This window comes from Hylaeus volcanicus, chromosome 5, assembly GCF_026283585.1.
Source record: "Hylaeus volcanicus isolate JK05 chromosome 5, UHH_iyHylVolc1.0_haploid, whole genome shotgun sequence".
Taxonomy (NCBI): domain Eukaryota; kingdom Metazoa; phylum Arthropoda; class Insecta; order Hymenoptera; family Colletidae; genus Hylaeus; species Hylaeus volcanicus.
The window spans coordinates 12,949,916-12,967,721 of record NC_071980.1 but is presented as its reverse complement, the minus strand read 5'-3'; the positions used below and the strand labels follow the sequence as shown (position 1 = coordinate 12,967,721).

Sequence of the window (17,806 nt, the reverse complement as noted above, 5' to 3'; positions counted from 1 at the left end):
TGAAGTTTATTTTTCTTACATAAGGCAATTATCAATTCAGCCAATAGAACAAATGGGGATGCTCGACCTTCGATTTTTTTTTTATGGGGTCATATTAAGCAAAAAGTATTTCAAACTCCAGTAGAAACTGTTGAACAGTTAAAAGAACGCATTGTTAATGCGTGTTGCAACGTTCCAACAGATACTCTTGTAAAAGTAGAAAAACAATTTCTAAAACGAATAAAAAATTGTATACTAAATGATGGAGGGCACGTGGAAGGGATTCCAAAATAAAATATTATTTTTATCTCAAATTAATTTATATTTTCATATTTTTTTCTCCTGAAAATCCTTTAGCTTTATCCGTTAGCTTTATTTCATTAGTAAAACATGGGCGACATTTTTCTGCATGCCGTAAAGGTAACGGTTGTGAAAAAAACTATTATGTAGAATTTAGGCCTGCCGTTTCTACCGCAGTCTCTTCGTATCGGTTTCAAGAGGCACGGTTTAACCCGTAGCATTTTAAGTGCGGTGAGTCGAGAGTCGAGACACCCCCTACTGTGCTTCCTGGTCTCGTAGATTTTCTTGTACCGAAAATCAGTAAACTTTTACGCGTAATATCTTAAAAACTATTTGTAAAAGGGTGTTTACATTAAGCTTGCTGGATTCGTCTTGAAACGTACTATCTATTGATCAAACAAAAAGTATATAATCCCATTTGAAAAATCAAACGTAACTTTCATATCTCTGTGAACAGTAATGATAAAAAAAAATTGTTACGGCCAATAAGTCGGCCCCCTCTTGCCATTCAATTTCATATAAGAAACTTTTTTCGTTTCTTTAAAAGGTTATGAAATAATCGGCTGTCCAGGATTTTGTGGGACATACTGTATATGGTGGATGTATAATGTATTCGTACATCGATCAATTTCCCAAAAAACTTTTGTATGAAATTGTAGTTTCTTAACTTCTTTTTTTATAATCAATGATATTTTACATATTCTCGGAAGTCTCTAAGATAGATATAGTCCAAACAACATTTACTAGTTAATATAATTTGTGAAATTAACAAAAAAAATGCGAAAAGTGGGTAAAAGTATAGAAGTAATAAGTATTTGTACGATTCTTATGACGAGGCATTTACAGTAGAGTTTGTAACGTAAACGCATTAGTTTATTGCTCCGTACGAATTAGAAAACATCAAATGTCCAGTAAAGTACTTTTAAAAAAGGTTCTAATTGTAAGGATATTTATTTCGAGGTTCGGCGTAAAACTGTCAAAATTCAAAGACAACAGACAACATATCACAGACAAAGTCAAATCGCAATACAAAATACAAAACGAATGACTAATCAATAAATTACTAACACAAACATAATTGACAACTATAAAACGTATAAACATACCTAGTGGTTTTAAACATTAACATTCTCCAGCATTCACATTACAATACATTACAATTAACATTCATCCAACATTCACATTACAGTGCATTACATAATAGAGGAATTGAAGAAGATCCCACTTCGAATAACTAATAATTTAGTTAATTTAATGCTTAGAAGGGTTGCAATAATTATAAAATCAAAAGAAAATCCCACGAAGGAAGTATCATATATTAGGTGGACTGGAAAGTAATGTCGTTTTTGTCATCTTAAATACTTGTTTATCATTTATCAGCTCATTGATTTTTCTGGCATTGAAAATTCGCACACTAGGTGACAAAAGGCTGCTGACAATGAGAGCGATTATATGATGAATTAAAGATAGAAATTTATTGGAAAGTTTGAATTTAATGTAAAAGAAACGACATTACTTTTCGGTCTACCTAATACTTGTAAATTAATGTAAATTTCTTTTTTTTTTTTTGTAACGAAGTTTTAAAAATTAGACAGTTGTGCGAATACATATTGCTTCAATATTTCTATCGATTAATTGTTTTTCTTTTTGTTAATTTCGTAACTTACATAAATAGCTTTTTTTGTAATCTATTTATTCTAGAGATTTCCGAGAATATGTAGAATGCCATTGTTTATAAAAAATAAGTTAATAAATTACAATTTTACATAGTTTGTTTGGAAATTGATCGGTGTACTTTCTTTCTACACTCGCTGTAACTAGAATGTAGATTTTATGCATTGTAATATTATTTTGTTTTAAACAAGTCCAAATACCTTCGGTTACGTCCGACACATATTTATTATATTAGCTTGCGTCATAATTGCATACAATCCGCAGTCTTCCAGTTAACTATTACCCACAGCTGGTGCTGAAAATTGTGCCCGGTCTCATTGTCAGTTCGACTCAGTGCTATCAGAGAGAAAGAGGGCAAAAGTGTAGAAATGACATTGCGAGGGCTATCCATGTGTTCAGCCAAGCACGAAACACGAGAAATGAAGGACTCAACTCTCTCCTCCTCCTGTTTCTCTGTATTGTCAGGTGGTCTCGTCTTTCCCGTGGCAAGCAACTGCCCTCGGTATCATCCATGTCGAGTTGGAGATTATTCTCCGAAGCGTTTCTTTTTACTACCGCCACGTGAAGACTTGGATTACTATCTCGACTAGACAGGCCTATAGGTTAGCCGAGCGTCGGGATCGTAGATGATTCTCTGCTTCAATTACGGCTCTTCGCACTTTACTGTATCTATGTCTATTGTTTTATGCGGTACGGAAGAAATTTCTTTAGTTTATGGAAAACAAAGTTAGTTGGGAGTAGTACCCTTCTTTAAGGGCTCGTTAACAATTAGCAATCGCTCAGTGGCTCAGACATACCTTAATACTTTATCTACTGGCAGCTTATTTATGCCTTTTTAATTGTTGGTATTGCAGAGCTCAGTTTGAGGTAACAGACAAGACTTTTGTTATACCTAGTATCAATATGTAGAAATTAACGTATTATTTAGTATTAACATATACTCAGAGCTGGGTAAAATACGTATTTTAAATAATAAATAGTAAATAAATATTTTATTTCGGATCATGCGTGTATTTTTAAAAATAAAATATTTTATTTGTTATAAAAAAATGTTTAAGATAATATTTCAACTAATATTTTATTTGAAAAACACTGAAAATATTTGTGCCATAGTTTGGAATATTTTATTTATTTAATTTATTATCAGCAGATAAAATATTTTTATTTTACTAAATTATAGTGTAAAGTATATTTATTTTGGTAATTTAAAACGAACGAAGTACTTTTCCTCTGCATTATAAATATGCATTCAATGTAGTTCTTCAATGAATACTTCTATTAAGAATTTTCAATAAGAATCTTCGTGAAATGAGTGATGGAAAGAGATATTCTTCAATCGCAAGAAATAATTTCTCCATCTCTGTATCATATTTACACAGTTTATTTTCAGGTTAAGAGCTATGGAAAGTATTCTATTTTATGCTTTATTTTATGCTTTTTATCTAAATAAAATATTTAATTTCATGCTTTAACTATAGATTACCAAAATAAATTATTTTATTTCAAGTTTTACCTTATCAAAATAAAATACTTTATTTGCTGAAATTTTATGTTCTATTTGAAATGCTATTTTATTTGAATTCTGAAGAATCTATTATTTAAAATATTTTCTCTACGAATATTACCCACCTCTGTATATACTATTGTGGAAATCCTCCTGTGAGTTATAGGCTTTTAATAAACCAGTAGATAAAGCGCTAAGATATCCTTTGTCGAGGCTCTTCGTGGGCAGTCTGAAAAACTCTATCTCTAAAGGTCGAGAATTGTTTTGACTAGATTTGACAACAGTGCCTCACACTTAACAATTATCGTTTCGAAACAGACATAGTACCAAGTATAGTAGTGCAATTCATCTTATGATAAAACGTCGCTTTTGTGGCCTCTGTTAGAGAACGATCATGGAACAAAGTGACCGCTTGCCACGGCGAGACGCAACCTGAGCGCACTTGTAAACCGATCCGCATCAACCACAGAAGCAGACCACCAACATCCTCGTGGAATCAATTTATGCAACATTTTGTTGTACTCAAAACACGCGCGGAACATGATAAGAGTTAATTCGACCAAACTTAGGTATTAAAACCAACGAGATAAACGAAAGGTCATGACCTTAACCAAATTCAGCTTGTAATAGGCCATTCGGCAGCATAAAAAGAGAACAATTAGTGCCAAATTTCAAGTTTCGAGTACGGGTGTACTTTGATTAAATTTCCTGTAGGTTTTAAAATTTCATTTATTTATTAGAAGCTTAATTAAAGTGCATCCCTCGTGTAATTAACATATTCCTTAACACGTGAATGCAAAGATTTAATTATATTAGGTGGACTGGAAAGTAATGTCGTTTCTTTTACATTAAATGCAAACAAATCTTTTATAAATTTCTATTTTTAATTATTAATTGTATAATCGCTCCCGTTAACCAATAGCCTTTTGCCATCTAGTGTGCAAATTGTCAATGCCAGATCGATGAAAATCAATGAGCTGACGAACGATAAACAAGTATTTAAAATTGCAAAAACGACATTATTTTCCGCTTCACCTAATATAAAATCTTCTTTACTCTTTTGGTTTTCATTTTCTTTTTTTAAAACTTAGTCGATATTTGTCATCCAGATGGAGATTTTCGCTCATCGTCTCCTTTTGTACCCGATCTCGAAACAAAGCGCACCTACACTTTTCAAGAAGGGAAAACAAAGACCCCTCGAAAATAGACCGCCACGGCCACTATCGCTTTCACGTTCGCGGCCTTCTTCACTTCTTTTCAATTTACCGCGCCGAACAGGGCCAAAGCCTGTTGCTCTTCGAAGTTTCTCCTCGTGGTGAATTTCTGTCTTCTCGTGTTTAGCGCGGAGCAATCTTCTCCGGCTTTATAGTACATCGCTATTTATTTTTATTTCAAGTTTACTGCATTCCTACGCGTCGTTTCATTCGCTAACAATTATACGGGGTGTATATATTTATATATTATTTTACACATTTAGATTATAGACAATGTTGAGGGTTTTCGCCAGGGAATTTGTGGAGAGTTAAGCAGACTGCATTATACTTATAATAAACATATATTTAAAAGGATAAAAGGATATAAAATACTATATTTATATACATATATATATATACACGTTACACACAAAACTGCACAACAGTGCATAGAGGGTTCGCATCGCAACAGGAAGTACATGAAAGGAGGCGCGGAATTCGAACACTATTCTAACAGACAATTAGACATTATTTTAGACATTTAAGGGGGTATTATCGTCTAAAAACTTTAAAAATTTGATTATTTTTTTTTTTTTGCATTTTCTTATCATTTGGGATTTTGAGAAAGTGCTTCTAAAATATTAATTTGAAATTCGTAGAGCTGTCATAGTTACAGAGGCTTAAAGGCTGTTCACCAGTATTAGTGCTAAATGTATAGCAAACTTTAAACGCGTTTTTCTCGAAACGACATTTTTCAAGTCGGGCGCACGTTTTTCTCAAAAACTATTGGACTGAGTGACTTCTGGTTTTACACACATTTCGAGGGCACCATCACCTATGGTCTGAACTAGAATTATACCGGTAGCTTGAATATTTTAGCCCTGCACTCATATTTTAGTTGACAATTTTCCGGGAAAATTAAACCTTAATTTTCAAACAGTTGCGATTTCGATAAAAAATTTAATACTCGCTTAATTCTAGTTCAGACGATAACTACATTCATATAGATTGAAAAAAAAATTTTTTTCTCTGTCTCAGACGACTAGAACCGCCACAGCCTGTGCGCCCGATTGAACGAGCGTCTCACGCTGCAACCTGCATAACAGCGCATAACTTGTATAGATTTCAATGAAGTATTTCATACAAATTTGTGTTGTTAGTTGAAACGTGTTTTATTATGCATAAAAAAAAACCCCTGGTACTGTAGGTTTGATAGTTTTCGCAACATTAATTCCTAAAAATTACTGAAAAAACAAACATCTAGACGATAATACCCCCTTAAATGGTAGGTTTAATGTTTCTAAATAAATGTTTCATATAAATGTACACGTGTCTAAGGTTCATCCATGTATTAGGTTATCCCAAAAGTTTCTTTCGTTTTATTAATAATTAATACATACACAATATTTTATGTTTAATGTTACATTAGAAAATTGTGTACAATTCATTTCGCTCCATTACTATTACAGCATCAATGTCTAAGAAATTAGATTGTCTATTTATATAAACACTGTCACAGAAAATAATTGAATGCAACTCACGAAAGAAACTTTTAGAACAACCTAATATATTAATTAAACGTTTATCTGGAATGAAAAGAAATGTCGTGTCTTTTAATTCATATCTTGAGTATCCTCCAGCCTATCTTTGAAAGCGTCCACTTGTTATTTTAATCGCCTTTCGCCACGAGTTATAAATAATTAGCGCGGTGTCACTTGGGCAAATACAAAATTATTTCAGTATGCCCACCCACGAAAGCTTTCTTTCGCGACAGCTGCGATGGATGATGTTTCACGCGCAAACAGTGCGTTGTTTTCGTCATCCGAAACCGCTGGTGTCGTGCAAACATTGCGATAAAGCCTAAAGACATGCCTCCCCCTGCTTGATTCGTTGTGTCGAGACGTGACCTGATGAACTGGAGCTTCTCTTGAATGAAAATCAAGCAGAGTGTCCACAAATCGGGAATTATCAAAGAATTTAATGGAACCGGGAAACATGAAAATATCAGGGAATTTAACCCTTTGCACTCGGGTGGCGCCTCTAGGGCGACATATGTAATTTAAAAGTGATTTTGTGAACGTACAATTTCAAAGTCACTTACATCAGAATATAACTAACTATTATTTGAAATAATAATACATTGAGTCATGAACGTTCGTAGATGTTTTTCTTCGAAGTAGAGTGTTTGGTTTCACAGAAATTTATTATAAAAATTGACTAGATTTGATTCTATAGAAAAATGCCTCGAGCGCAAAGGGTTAATTGCGACAGCTAAAAATCAAAGAATGAATCAGCTTCTGTAAAATTAGTTTTCTCGTATTCTTGAGCTTGGATGGATTCGATGAATGGTGAATAATAACAACGATCACTCGAAACCGTCAACCACGTTTATTATGTACTTTATTGTCCGTCAGCCATAAAATTCTGAAGCTAGTTTGATAATTGCTATGCCAGCAATGGAAATAATTCTGACGGTCGAGTCACGCACAATGGATACATTAAAACAATATGGGAACGTTTAAATTATCTTGAAAACGTTCGTTGTTTCAGTGAACATCTGTTGCACATTGCGACCACACACATGCATTATGCGTATTGACGTGGGGTGAAAATTGCCATCACTTTGGTAATTATCTTCTTCGTTACAGAGTCGCGCGGATATTATCGTATTTCTCTCTTTTTCTCGGAACAATTTATTGTTGTTAATCATTCACGTACACATCCTGTTTCTACGAACTGTTCGATAAAAAAGAATATCGTGAATGGCGTCGCAATTGCAGCTTATGTTAGCTAGCTTTCCAATGATGCATTACGAGGCATAGAAATTTATTAAAAATTGAAAAGAAATACTTTCATATTTTTCCTTTACGATTCAATATTTTATACTTCTTTGATATGATTTTTAAATTTTAGTCCATTTAAAGATGGAACCATTAAGCTTGAAAATCATGGCGAATTATTTGCCACCGTATATTCGCTACTTTACCGAAACCGAACACGATTGAGAACTGCATGTGCAAATGAAATGTTTTCATGGATAAATATACGCCCATGAGTGACGCATTGAATTGCGAGCTCAACAGGTTGAATCTGAATAGCAAATACGCGCGTACCTTTCATTCTTCCTCGTCGTATTCATATGAATTCTTGAGTTTGTTATTTCGAACATGGTAGAAGACTTTTCGTGTTTCACTTAGCACTAAATTTATATCTTCGCAGAAATTCAATGCTTTTTTGTATATTTATAATCGAAAATTTATTTTCAATTTATCATACTTGAACTAATTCCTTTTTTTCATTTGGAAAAGGATATTAAAGGATAAAAATACAACACTTCACTATACATAATACATATACAACACTTATCCAAATACAACTATCCAAATAAACACATATACAAATACAACACTTCACTATTATACATATATACATATACAGAATGGTCCCACCCAGTTTGCATACCTCGATTAATTCGTCATACGAATCCTTGCAAGATGGAACGTTCTTTGAAAATACTGTCGTGACGTACCACTTCCTGTTAATTTTTTTTTTTTTTTTCATTCTGCGCGAGCCACCGTCGATCCATGAATACCTCGAACTGGATTTAAATTTAGCCTTTAATCACAGCCGTTCGACAGGATCGACAGTGTCGCGTCGCGATTACACGGAAATAACGTATCTGGAAGGCCGCGGTTTATAATTAACTTTGATCGATACATGTGTAGACGTTACGACAGAGAAAAAAGCTAAAGAGCCGTGTTATCAAGGGGAACAGGGAACCAAGGGAGGGAGGACGGACTCGATGCTTAGTGATCAGTTAATTATCGCCCGTGCTCCTCTCGAGCAAATCGATAACATCGGAACTTATGAACGGGCGTCAGCAGAGTTTCCTCGATCAGAGCACGCTCGTACTCCTGTGAAATTCGCGCGATGATTTCGAAACCTGTTGAACGGGTTTCTTATTTTTAACTGGCTTCGTTCGCTTCGCTTAATGGCAGTGCGCCTCTTCTCCCCTTGCATTTATATTCCGTCTATGCGAGCAAGAGGTATAAGCTAGATAAAGAAATTATTTAAATATAAAGCGGGATAGAGGTAATTTACTTTTATCCGTTATTCAAGAGGTATGCCTAGTAATGAAGAATTTAAAAAAAAAAATCGTAACTACATTCGTTCGCTTTAATTAATGATACGACATCATTTAGATAAAGATGTTATGAACTAAAAAGTAGACTAGAGATAATTTATTGGGTTATCCAGAAAGTCTATGCCGATTTTTGATAGGTGGTGCAGGTCTGAATATGTAGAAATGGCTGAAAACAAATAACATATATATGTACATCCCCCTTAAAAGGTGGAAAGGTGTGGAACAAAATGGTACCTATGTAATTCAATAAATATATGTATATTACAATTGAAATGTGCCTTTGAAGTTTTCTTAAAAATTGGCACGAACTTTCTGGACAACCTAATACCTTTATTTATTAGTCGAAATTTAACTAAATCAATACTGTGTCATCGTTTCACGTGAAAATTTATTAATATCGATCACACTTCACGCGTAAAAATTGTACTAATTGTTTATTTGGTTTCAGGTAAGCCACTGCGTCAAATTGCGGATGTTTAACACACCCCGGTACAGGATACGCCAGGTAAACAGAAATTTACACCACTTGGAAATAATTTGATCGTCTCGCCTTAGTCTGGCTCTTAAATTAACATCCTACTGAAATACTTTACGTATAAATAGAAGGAGATACACTTTTCGATCTCGCGACGTGAGCCAAAACATCGTTAAAAATTTGAATAGATAAACTCGCGTGTGTCTTTTGTTGTAATGTCGATGATATATGTATAATCAGTTGTGGTAATTGAAAAAAATAAACGCGACCAATCAATTGCGACTGGTCTATTTTTAACGTTACATTTCCATTTGCGAATGGCTAATTACAGCACGTGACTGCGTTAGATAGCTCAAGTCATAATTAATACTCTTTGAACAAATCGCCACGATGCTCCTACAAAAGACGTATTTTCACAAATGAATTATATGAAGCTACACGCCTTTATCTCGTCACGTATGATAATTGGAATTTCTGCTCATTGTTTCCTAGTTTAAAATAAGAGAAAATAATTGCAGTGATACTTTATCATTATCGTACAGTTCCTCCAATACCTTTTTTATTGTGTTGAGGCCATGAACAAGATTACGGAAAGAATAAATATAACTTGTTACTAAACATTCAAGCTGTGGTGGTTTTAAATGATATTAGAAGTTAGGGTTAATTCACTTATGTTAGTAGATTAACAGTACAACTACCAAGGTCAACGCATATTTATCATACATACAATTCTATCTTTGCAATTAGAAGAGGGATAAAATAATTCACCAATAAAATTAGCCAACAAAATAGGAGTGAAGTCATTGTTAACGATTGAGGTATTGTAACACATTAAGGACCGCTCACGAGTTTTCTCGTGTATTTAACCGACTTCGAAAAGGAGGAGGTTACTCAATTCGACATGTATATTTATTTATTTTTTAATTTTTTATTTCTACACGCAGTGTCTAGATGTGCGGTCCGTAATGTGTTAAAAGGTTTGGAAGAATTGACCAGACTGGTGGGTTTAGTGTTAATAATTTCGCTATCGGAGGTCGTAGACGGGCATGCTCGGGCACGAAAGGACCGTCTGGTCAGTCACGATTGTACGAGGGCCGGTTTTCTCTGAAAAGCATGGTGAACGTTCCGCCCCTGGTTCGATGAAAAAGATATTCAACGCCAGACGGGTGGACGACCGATGTCACTGACCTTGCTTAACGATCGCCGATGTCTGCGGGACTCCCGTCAAGTTCGATTCTCGAGGGGAGCACCATAATGCTGTTAGCAGCCGAATTTTGGGGTGGGTTAATTCCGTTTCGGCGTATAATGGACACTCAAACAAGTACTCTAAAGCTTGAAAACGTATTTCACTCGTGACAGATACATCGTCGCGATAATATCATCGTTAAGGGTTTATTTAGGGCGTGGCTTCGTACCTATTTTAGAGCTTTAGCGAGGTTCGCATGACTGTTTCCATTAAAATGATTGTTATAGTATAAACATTTTTAATTGCTCATTTTTTTTTATTGGATGGATCGTGCAATAATGGTCGCATTATTATTATAATATTTGCGACATGCGTGAAGTTTAAAAAATTTTATTTTTCTGTAACAAACTAGATTATATTCTATAATAGTACAAGAATTGCAATGTAATATAGTACCGAAGTCGAATAGCGCAAGAATAATAACATAATACAACAGTCTCCTTACTGTGAAGTTACACATCGTTCTCGGTACCTGTACTTGACACATTAAATGTTCTTTGAGAGGGTCGGCTGCAGAAAGTCAGCTGGCTCGACACTCTGGCTCTTTTGCATGCGCACGAACGGTTCTCGCAATTGTCGTGAAAGGACACGTTCCGTCTCGGATCACGTCGCGCCCAGGAAAGTTTTAATTTCCGCGCAATTTATTTCCCTTTGTCTCTTGCCGCGTTTCCGCGAATCCCCGTGCCCTTACAACACTCCGTGGCCCGGTTTATTCCTGGACGTTGCACCACAGGAAGGAGATCACCCTCCGCTCCTCATTTGGCGACGGTTCTTGCCGTTATCGGCAGCGATCCCTTCGTTCGAGGTTACCTCTTATCGCCGTTTGCCGAATAACCCACTGTCCTACTTGAGATATCGATTTTCCGAGCACCTGAGAACCGCTTTGCCATGACTTCTTTCGTATCCTGAATTAGGTGGTCTAAAAAAAGCTGCTTTTCGTGCATTTCTTTAGGATGGAAAAAAATAATTAATTCTATCGAACTTTTTATCCTGTTTTTATACATATTTGAGTAGTCTGTACAAATTTTTTCAACAAGAAATATTCAAATTGAGTCGACTGTGACGCATATTTATAGAGCACTTGAGTCATTTTGGTTTGAGACCAAAAAACCAGAAGAAATTTTCATTTTCATACATTTTTCTTCTATGTAAACTAAGAAAATTTATATTAAAAAAATTTTAAACAACTTTTTTATCAAGTTAAAGTGATTTTTTTCACTCAAAAAACTCGTTCTTTTTTTCAAACTTGCAGTAATTTCACATTTCACCATTTCTGCGGGTTTTTCTTAGGTCGCATAGAAGGAAATGTATGAAAATGAAAATTTCTTTTGGTTTTTTTGTGTCAAACCAAAATTACGACCTACATCTTTCCCGCCGATAGGAGGTTTTAATTGTGAGGTGCCCTACAAATGTGCGTCACAGTCGACTCAATTTGAATATTTCTGGTTGAAAAAATTTATACAGACTACTCAAATATGTGTGAAAATAGGATAAAAAGTTCGATAGAATTAATTATCTTTTTCCATCCTAAAAAAATGCACTAAAAACAGCTTTTTTTAGACCTCCTAATTCAGGATACCCCCTTAAACGAAATTGTTAGCTCTTGATTCTTTGAAGTATTCTTCCTATTTTAGTATTCACAGAAATATGATAATAATAACAACAATGAAGGGAAATTCTTATTTAGATCAAGACTTTGAATGAAGAATGGGAGCTAAAAAACTGTTGGTGGGTTACTGTTTACCAATAATGACACTCCAGATCACTCCAGACAAGTTCTCAAACAGAGAGATTCATCACGACGAACCGTCTTTCTGGTCAACCTACGCCTCTTAAGCTGGCAGGACCAAATCAGCAGAATCATATCGGACTTAGTGGAATATTTAGTACTTATTTTGTACTAATTTGTACCACCAACAATAATTTTGTACCTCGTGCCGTTTTCGAAAAAATCGTGGACCACATGTCAAAATTAATAAAAATGAAAACATTAAAGTAGATACATTTAGTGCTGAATTTGTACGAATTTATACCACCGAAAGAAATTTTGTACCTGTTATCGTTTACAAAAAAATCGTGGCGATGCTAGCTTAATATTAATATTACGATTTTCTTGAAAACGGTAAAAGGTACAAAATCTCTTTTGGTGGTACAAATTAGTACAAATTCAGTACTAAATATATCCGCTTTGATTTTATCATTCCTATTAATTTTTAACATTTTCAGCCACTAGCTTAACGTTAAACTAGCAGCGCCACGATTTTCTTGAAAACGGTAACAAGTACAAAATTACTTTTGGTGGTACAAATTAGTACAAATTCGGTACTAAATATATCCACTTTGATTTTTTCATTTATATTAACTTTTAACATTTTCACCTACTAGCTTAATATTAAGCTAGCAGCGCCATGATTTTTTCAAAAACGGTACGAGGTACAAAATTATTGTTGGTGGTACAAATTAGTACAAAATAAGTACTAAATTATTCACTAAGTCCGATATGATTCTGGTGATTTGGTCCTGCCAGCTTAACAGAGATGGTCAACCTAATATTTTAGGGGTTTTCGCGTCGCTGTGAACACGGCCTAATGGCCGCGGTTCGTCGGCCTACGCCTCGTTCAATTCCCCGACAGTTTGTCATCTGGATGCGCTGGCGGCGTTCTGATCGCAAAGGGTGGGAAAGAGGTAGGAGGTGAAAAATGGGGTTGGTGCCCAAACTTGATCCCCCTCGCTCTCGGTGGGCGATCCCCCACTCTAACGCGCTCACTTGCCACCCACCTACGCTCGGTGACGTCACAAGCCTCTTATGACGTCATCGTTCTTGCACCGTATCACGCCCACTCGCATCCCCCAAAGAGTTGGCCGCGGGGTGACGTCAGATGGGCTTCGATCGCAACGATTAACGAGCTGACGTTGCACGGTTTGTTGCATCTCTTTGTTCTCGGGTGAAACATGCTCGTTTTGTGGATATATTAGGTTTATCGCAAAGGTCGTTTAGTTTACCAACTTCACTGATGTTTCTGTAGTGTAAAGCCGCCTTTAACCATGGTTGGGACTGGTTGGGACTCTTGCATCTAGAGATTTATTCACGTATTTGTATTGTATCGACTGCCTTTTCTGTGATGATCTGTGATTAAATCTCCTCTAAACGTTTAATGTGTATGAGTCGTTTTATAAGCATTCAAAAAACGTATTATTATTATTATTATTATTATTTTATATTTTTTTTTTATGTAGATTTCTTAGAAATGGATATTAGACAAACTACAGGATTTTATGATTTATGTATAAACGTATCTCCAAATGAAAAGCACAATTGGTATCCTCTTTTGTTAAAATTACATGAACTTGGGTTTAAGATGGTTGCAATAAATACTAATTTAGATGAAAGTATTCTTGGAGTGGATAGGAAAAAGAAGAAAAGACATCAGGGAGAACCATCACAAAGTATTATATCTGAAGTAGTCGATATAGAAAATATAAAAAGAGACTTTCATGAAAAACTGAAAGTTTTTAATAGAATTAGCTTCTTATGTTCTGATCCTGCAAAGACACATGCATTGAATCATTGTGCAACTTTAAAAAAGTATGATTCGTATGTATTTGTTCCAAAACCAACTTAACTTCAACTATTTATTATCTAATCCCTTGAGGGATGAACTATAATTGGATTTTTTTCGTTGATTTAGTCAAATATACACGAACCAAAGCATTATTTGTCTGTAAAACCATTTTTACACATACAAATTATTAGGTTGTCCCAAAAGTTTCTTTCGTGAGTTGCATTCAATTATTTTCTGTGGGAGTGTTTATATAAATAGACAATCCAATTTCTTAGACATTGATGCTGTAACAGTAATGAATCGAAATGAACCGTACACAATTCATTAATGTAACATAAAACATAAAATATTGTGTATATATTAATTATTAATAAAGCGAAAGAAACTTTCGGGACAACCTAATATTACGACATATAAATATGCTGCCTAACTTTAATATTGTATATTTTTTCATTCTAAAAATATCTTCAATAATAACTATCGTAATTCAAACGTGCTTAACAGTAAAATCAAAGACAGAAAATGAAATAAATTGCACGCTCCTCGGTTTGTGACGAACTAAAAATTCCGTGAAAACTTTCACGTTACTTTCACTGTGTTAAAGTTGAAAGTATAAAGTAAATGTTAAATATGACAGGGGACTTGATTCTTGCGTGTTTGAACGGTTTCTTCTTTTTCTGTACCTTTCGTGACCACACGTCTACTTCGCCTGAAAGTTTTATTTTACAGAGAAAATAATAAAGTACATCGGTTTATATTCATCGTGTATAGTTTTATGCTTAACAAAAAAATACAGGCATTCATCTGCCCTTGAAAAATTCCAGAGAAAAGTATTCCTCCCAGTGACTAAAATTCTGTGATACGCGAGGAAACCTCACCTATCGTTTAGTAAATATTTCAAGCTGCACGTATTTATAGATAAAATGTTAGTATAGTCCACTCCTTCTTCCATAAATTCCCGTCGTAATCTGCTTCGCGCAAGACCAGCTGAAAATATAAAATATCAAAGATCGCCGTTATCACCCTCTCCGGCGAGATATCACCGGTAGCATTCCAGCGAAGGGGAAAATAAATTTCCAAGCGTCGCCACTTGGCGCGATAATAAATACTCGGCGTGATCTATCGATCACCCTCATTCATAAATCACGAGATCCCCCACCCACTCTCGCGAAGGCAATATCATTCCAAATGCGAGGTAAACGTCTTAATTTTACGCAACTTGTTACGAAACCTTACGTTTAGCACACCCTGTATATAGAATTCAGCTTTCGCGGAAAGCTTCAGAATGAATTGAAGGGGTAATGAATTAGGATGTGGTAAGCGTGTTTGTAAGCCAAATCTTAAGTGTTTTCGTAATTTTTCTTTACATAAAAAAATGTAATTAATTATTTGTTAATTTTTATAATATTTTACGTACAGTGGGTGTAGAAAGTATTCGTACACCGATCAATTTCCAAAAAAACTATGTAAAATTCTAATTTATTAGCTTATTTTTTATAAACAATGACGTTCTACATATTCTCGGAAATGTCTAGAATAGATAATTTACAAAAAAAAAAGCTATTTATGTAAGTTGCGAAATTAACAAGAAAAAAACGATTAATCGATAGAAATATTGAAGCAATAAGTATTCGCACAACTGTTTAATTTTTACATTAATTTATAAGTATATAATACTTCGTTCGTGGGATTTCCTTTTGATTTTATAATTATTGTAACTCTTCTAAGCATTAAATTAACTAAATTATTAGTTATTCGAAGTGGGATTTTCTTCAATTCATTTATTAAATTCTTTTTTAAAAGTACTTTACTGGAAATTTGATGTTTTCTAATTCGTACGGAGCAATAAACTAATGTGTTTACGTTATAAACTCTACTGTAAATGGTTCGTCATAAGAATCGTACAAATGCTTATTGCTTCTATACTTTTACCCACTTTTCGCATTTTTTTTGTTAATTTCACAAATTATATTAATTAGTAAATGTTGTTTGGACTATATCTATCTTAGAAACTTCCGAGAATATGTAAAATATCATTGATTATAAAAAGAGAAGTTAAGAAACTACAATTTCACACAAAAGTTTTTTGGGAAATTGATCGGTGTACGAATACATTATACACCCGCTGTATGTTTTAAAATAAATTTGGTAACTAGAGTTTGCTAACTCTACAAAAATATTGTTCTGTAATTTTAATTAGGTACACAAACGTGTATGAAATCTCAAATAATTTCCTTGAACACTTTATTCATAATAAATTCAGGAATAAAGTCTTGTTTTCAGGTTTTTACTTGAGTCTCCTTAATACTCGGCTTCCTAGTGTGGTTTCCCTACTTAACCGTGTAACTCATGGACTTACTGCACAGCTGTCACGATAACTCTACCAACGCATTGTAACCCCCCAACGGGAACCCCTTTTCCCGATTGCACGCTATTGCATAGCGTTGCATAAGATTGCACGTTTTCGCCTGGTCTATGTATCGCGCAAGCCTGATGGATTCTGAACTACCAAACGTGCGCGCGAGTGTATCGCATTTAAATCCATCGCGAACGTGTTTTCCGGCTCGTTTGCCGACTTGCAAAACGGTTTACTTAACTCGTAAATGAGGAACACCATCTTGACTTTTTAATTGATATCGTTTTGTAATCATTTAAATGACCCCAAGAAAATGGTGTCTCCCTTAACCCTTAAATGGACGATTTTTGTTTCACGTTTTCAAAGTTTTCTTCAAAGTGACATTTGACATTAACTTATTTTCAATGCATAAAAATATTGGATAGTGCCAACATTAAAAAAAGTACAAAATTCGTTCAGAAATAAAAACTAGTTGTCAAAATTAACAAAAAATTAAAAGAAGGTCAATTTTATCTGTGATGTTTAGTATGTTGTTTAAAAACAACATTGTCCATTTAAGGGTTAAGAAAAGATTCTAGTCTAAAGCATATATTTTCCAGTGTTTTTAAAAACATGTTTTATGGGTGGATTAATTTGTAAAAACTATCAAAAGTGTTAGAATTTTATTTTTAGAATTTATTTTCTTTCAAGATTACAACACAAGAATGTTAGAGGAAGAGTGTCCGAATTCACAACGACCCGTACCGCTTGACTTATTTTGTCGGACCGAGGGTCGTCGCTTTCTGTCCTTGCTAGAACCCCACCCCTCTTTCTCCTTTAAGGAAAAGCAGACCCTTTTCCTCAAGACCTGAAAGTGATAATCGTTGTATTCCAACAAAAAGTATCTTGAAACGTACCTAAAATATTCTCAAAGTTAAAAAAGGTATATAAATTCTTGTCTGTAAATAAAAGAGCCTCGAAACACGTAATACTTGGCCTCCGATTGTGGGTTTTCTCTTTAAGGAGGACGACCCAAGGATCGATTTCTTTGAACTTACAGAGGATCGACCCCTCGTATGTCGCTCATGGGACAGCGCGAACTCGACACGAGAGAAAGACCATTTGTGGTTGCAATTTCGCGCGAAGAAACAAGAGATAAGGTGGTCGAATGACACTGGCACGAGGCTTCCTGGTATAAGCCGTGTCTTTTTGGAAAAGCTTCTGCTGGCGTTGCAGCTAGCTAGTCAGGGGGTTTCGGATGACATACTGATACTGATGTGTGTCTTGCGGTTATCGTCTATCTAACGTTCGCTACCACGCGTCACATATACATATGTGACGCTTGTGGGACGCCAGCGTCACGTACGCGTGACGGCGATTGATTTTCCATTTT

General features: G+C 34.8%; 2 protein-coding genes across 2 annotated transcripts in view; both read left to right on the top strand.

Moving 5' to 3' along the window:
- Window positions 1-17,806, top strand: part of LOC128877170 (PRL-1 phosphatase) — a 63,857-nt gene that overhangs the window by 10,091 nt on the left and 35,960 nt on the right. The gene's annotated exons all lie outside the window — the stretch shown is intronic.
- LOC128877292 (uncharacterized) lies at window positions 13,764-14,138 on the top strand. Its single transcript, XM_054124468.1, has one exon. The coding sequence runs from the start codon at window positions 13,764-13,766 to the stop codon at window positions 14,136-14,138; it is 375 nt and encodes a 124-aa protein (XP_053980443.1).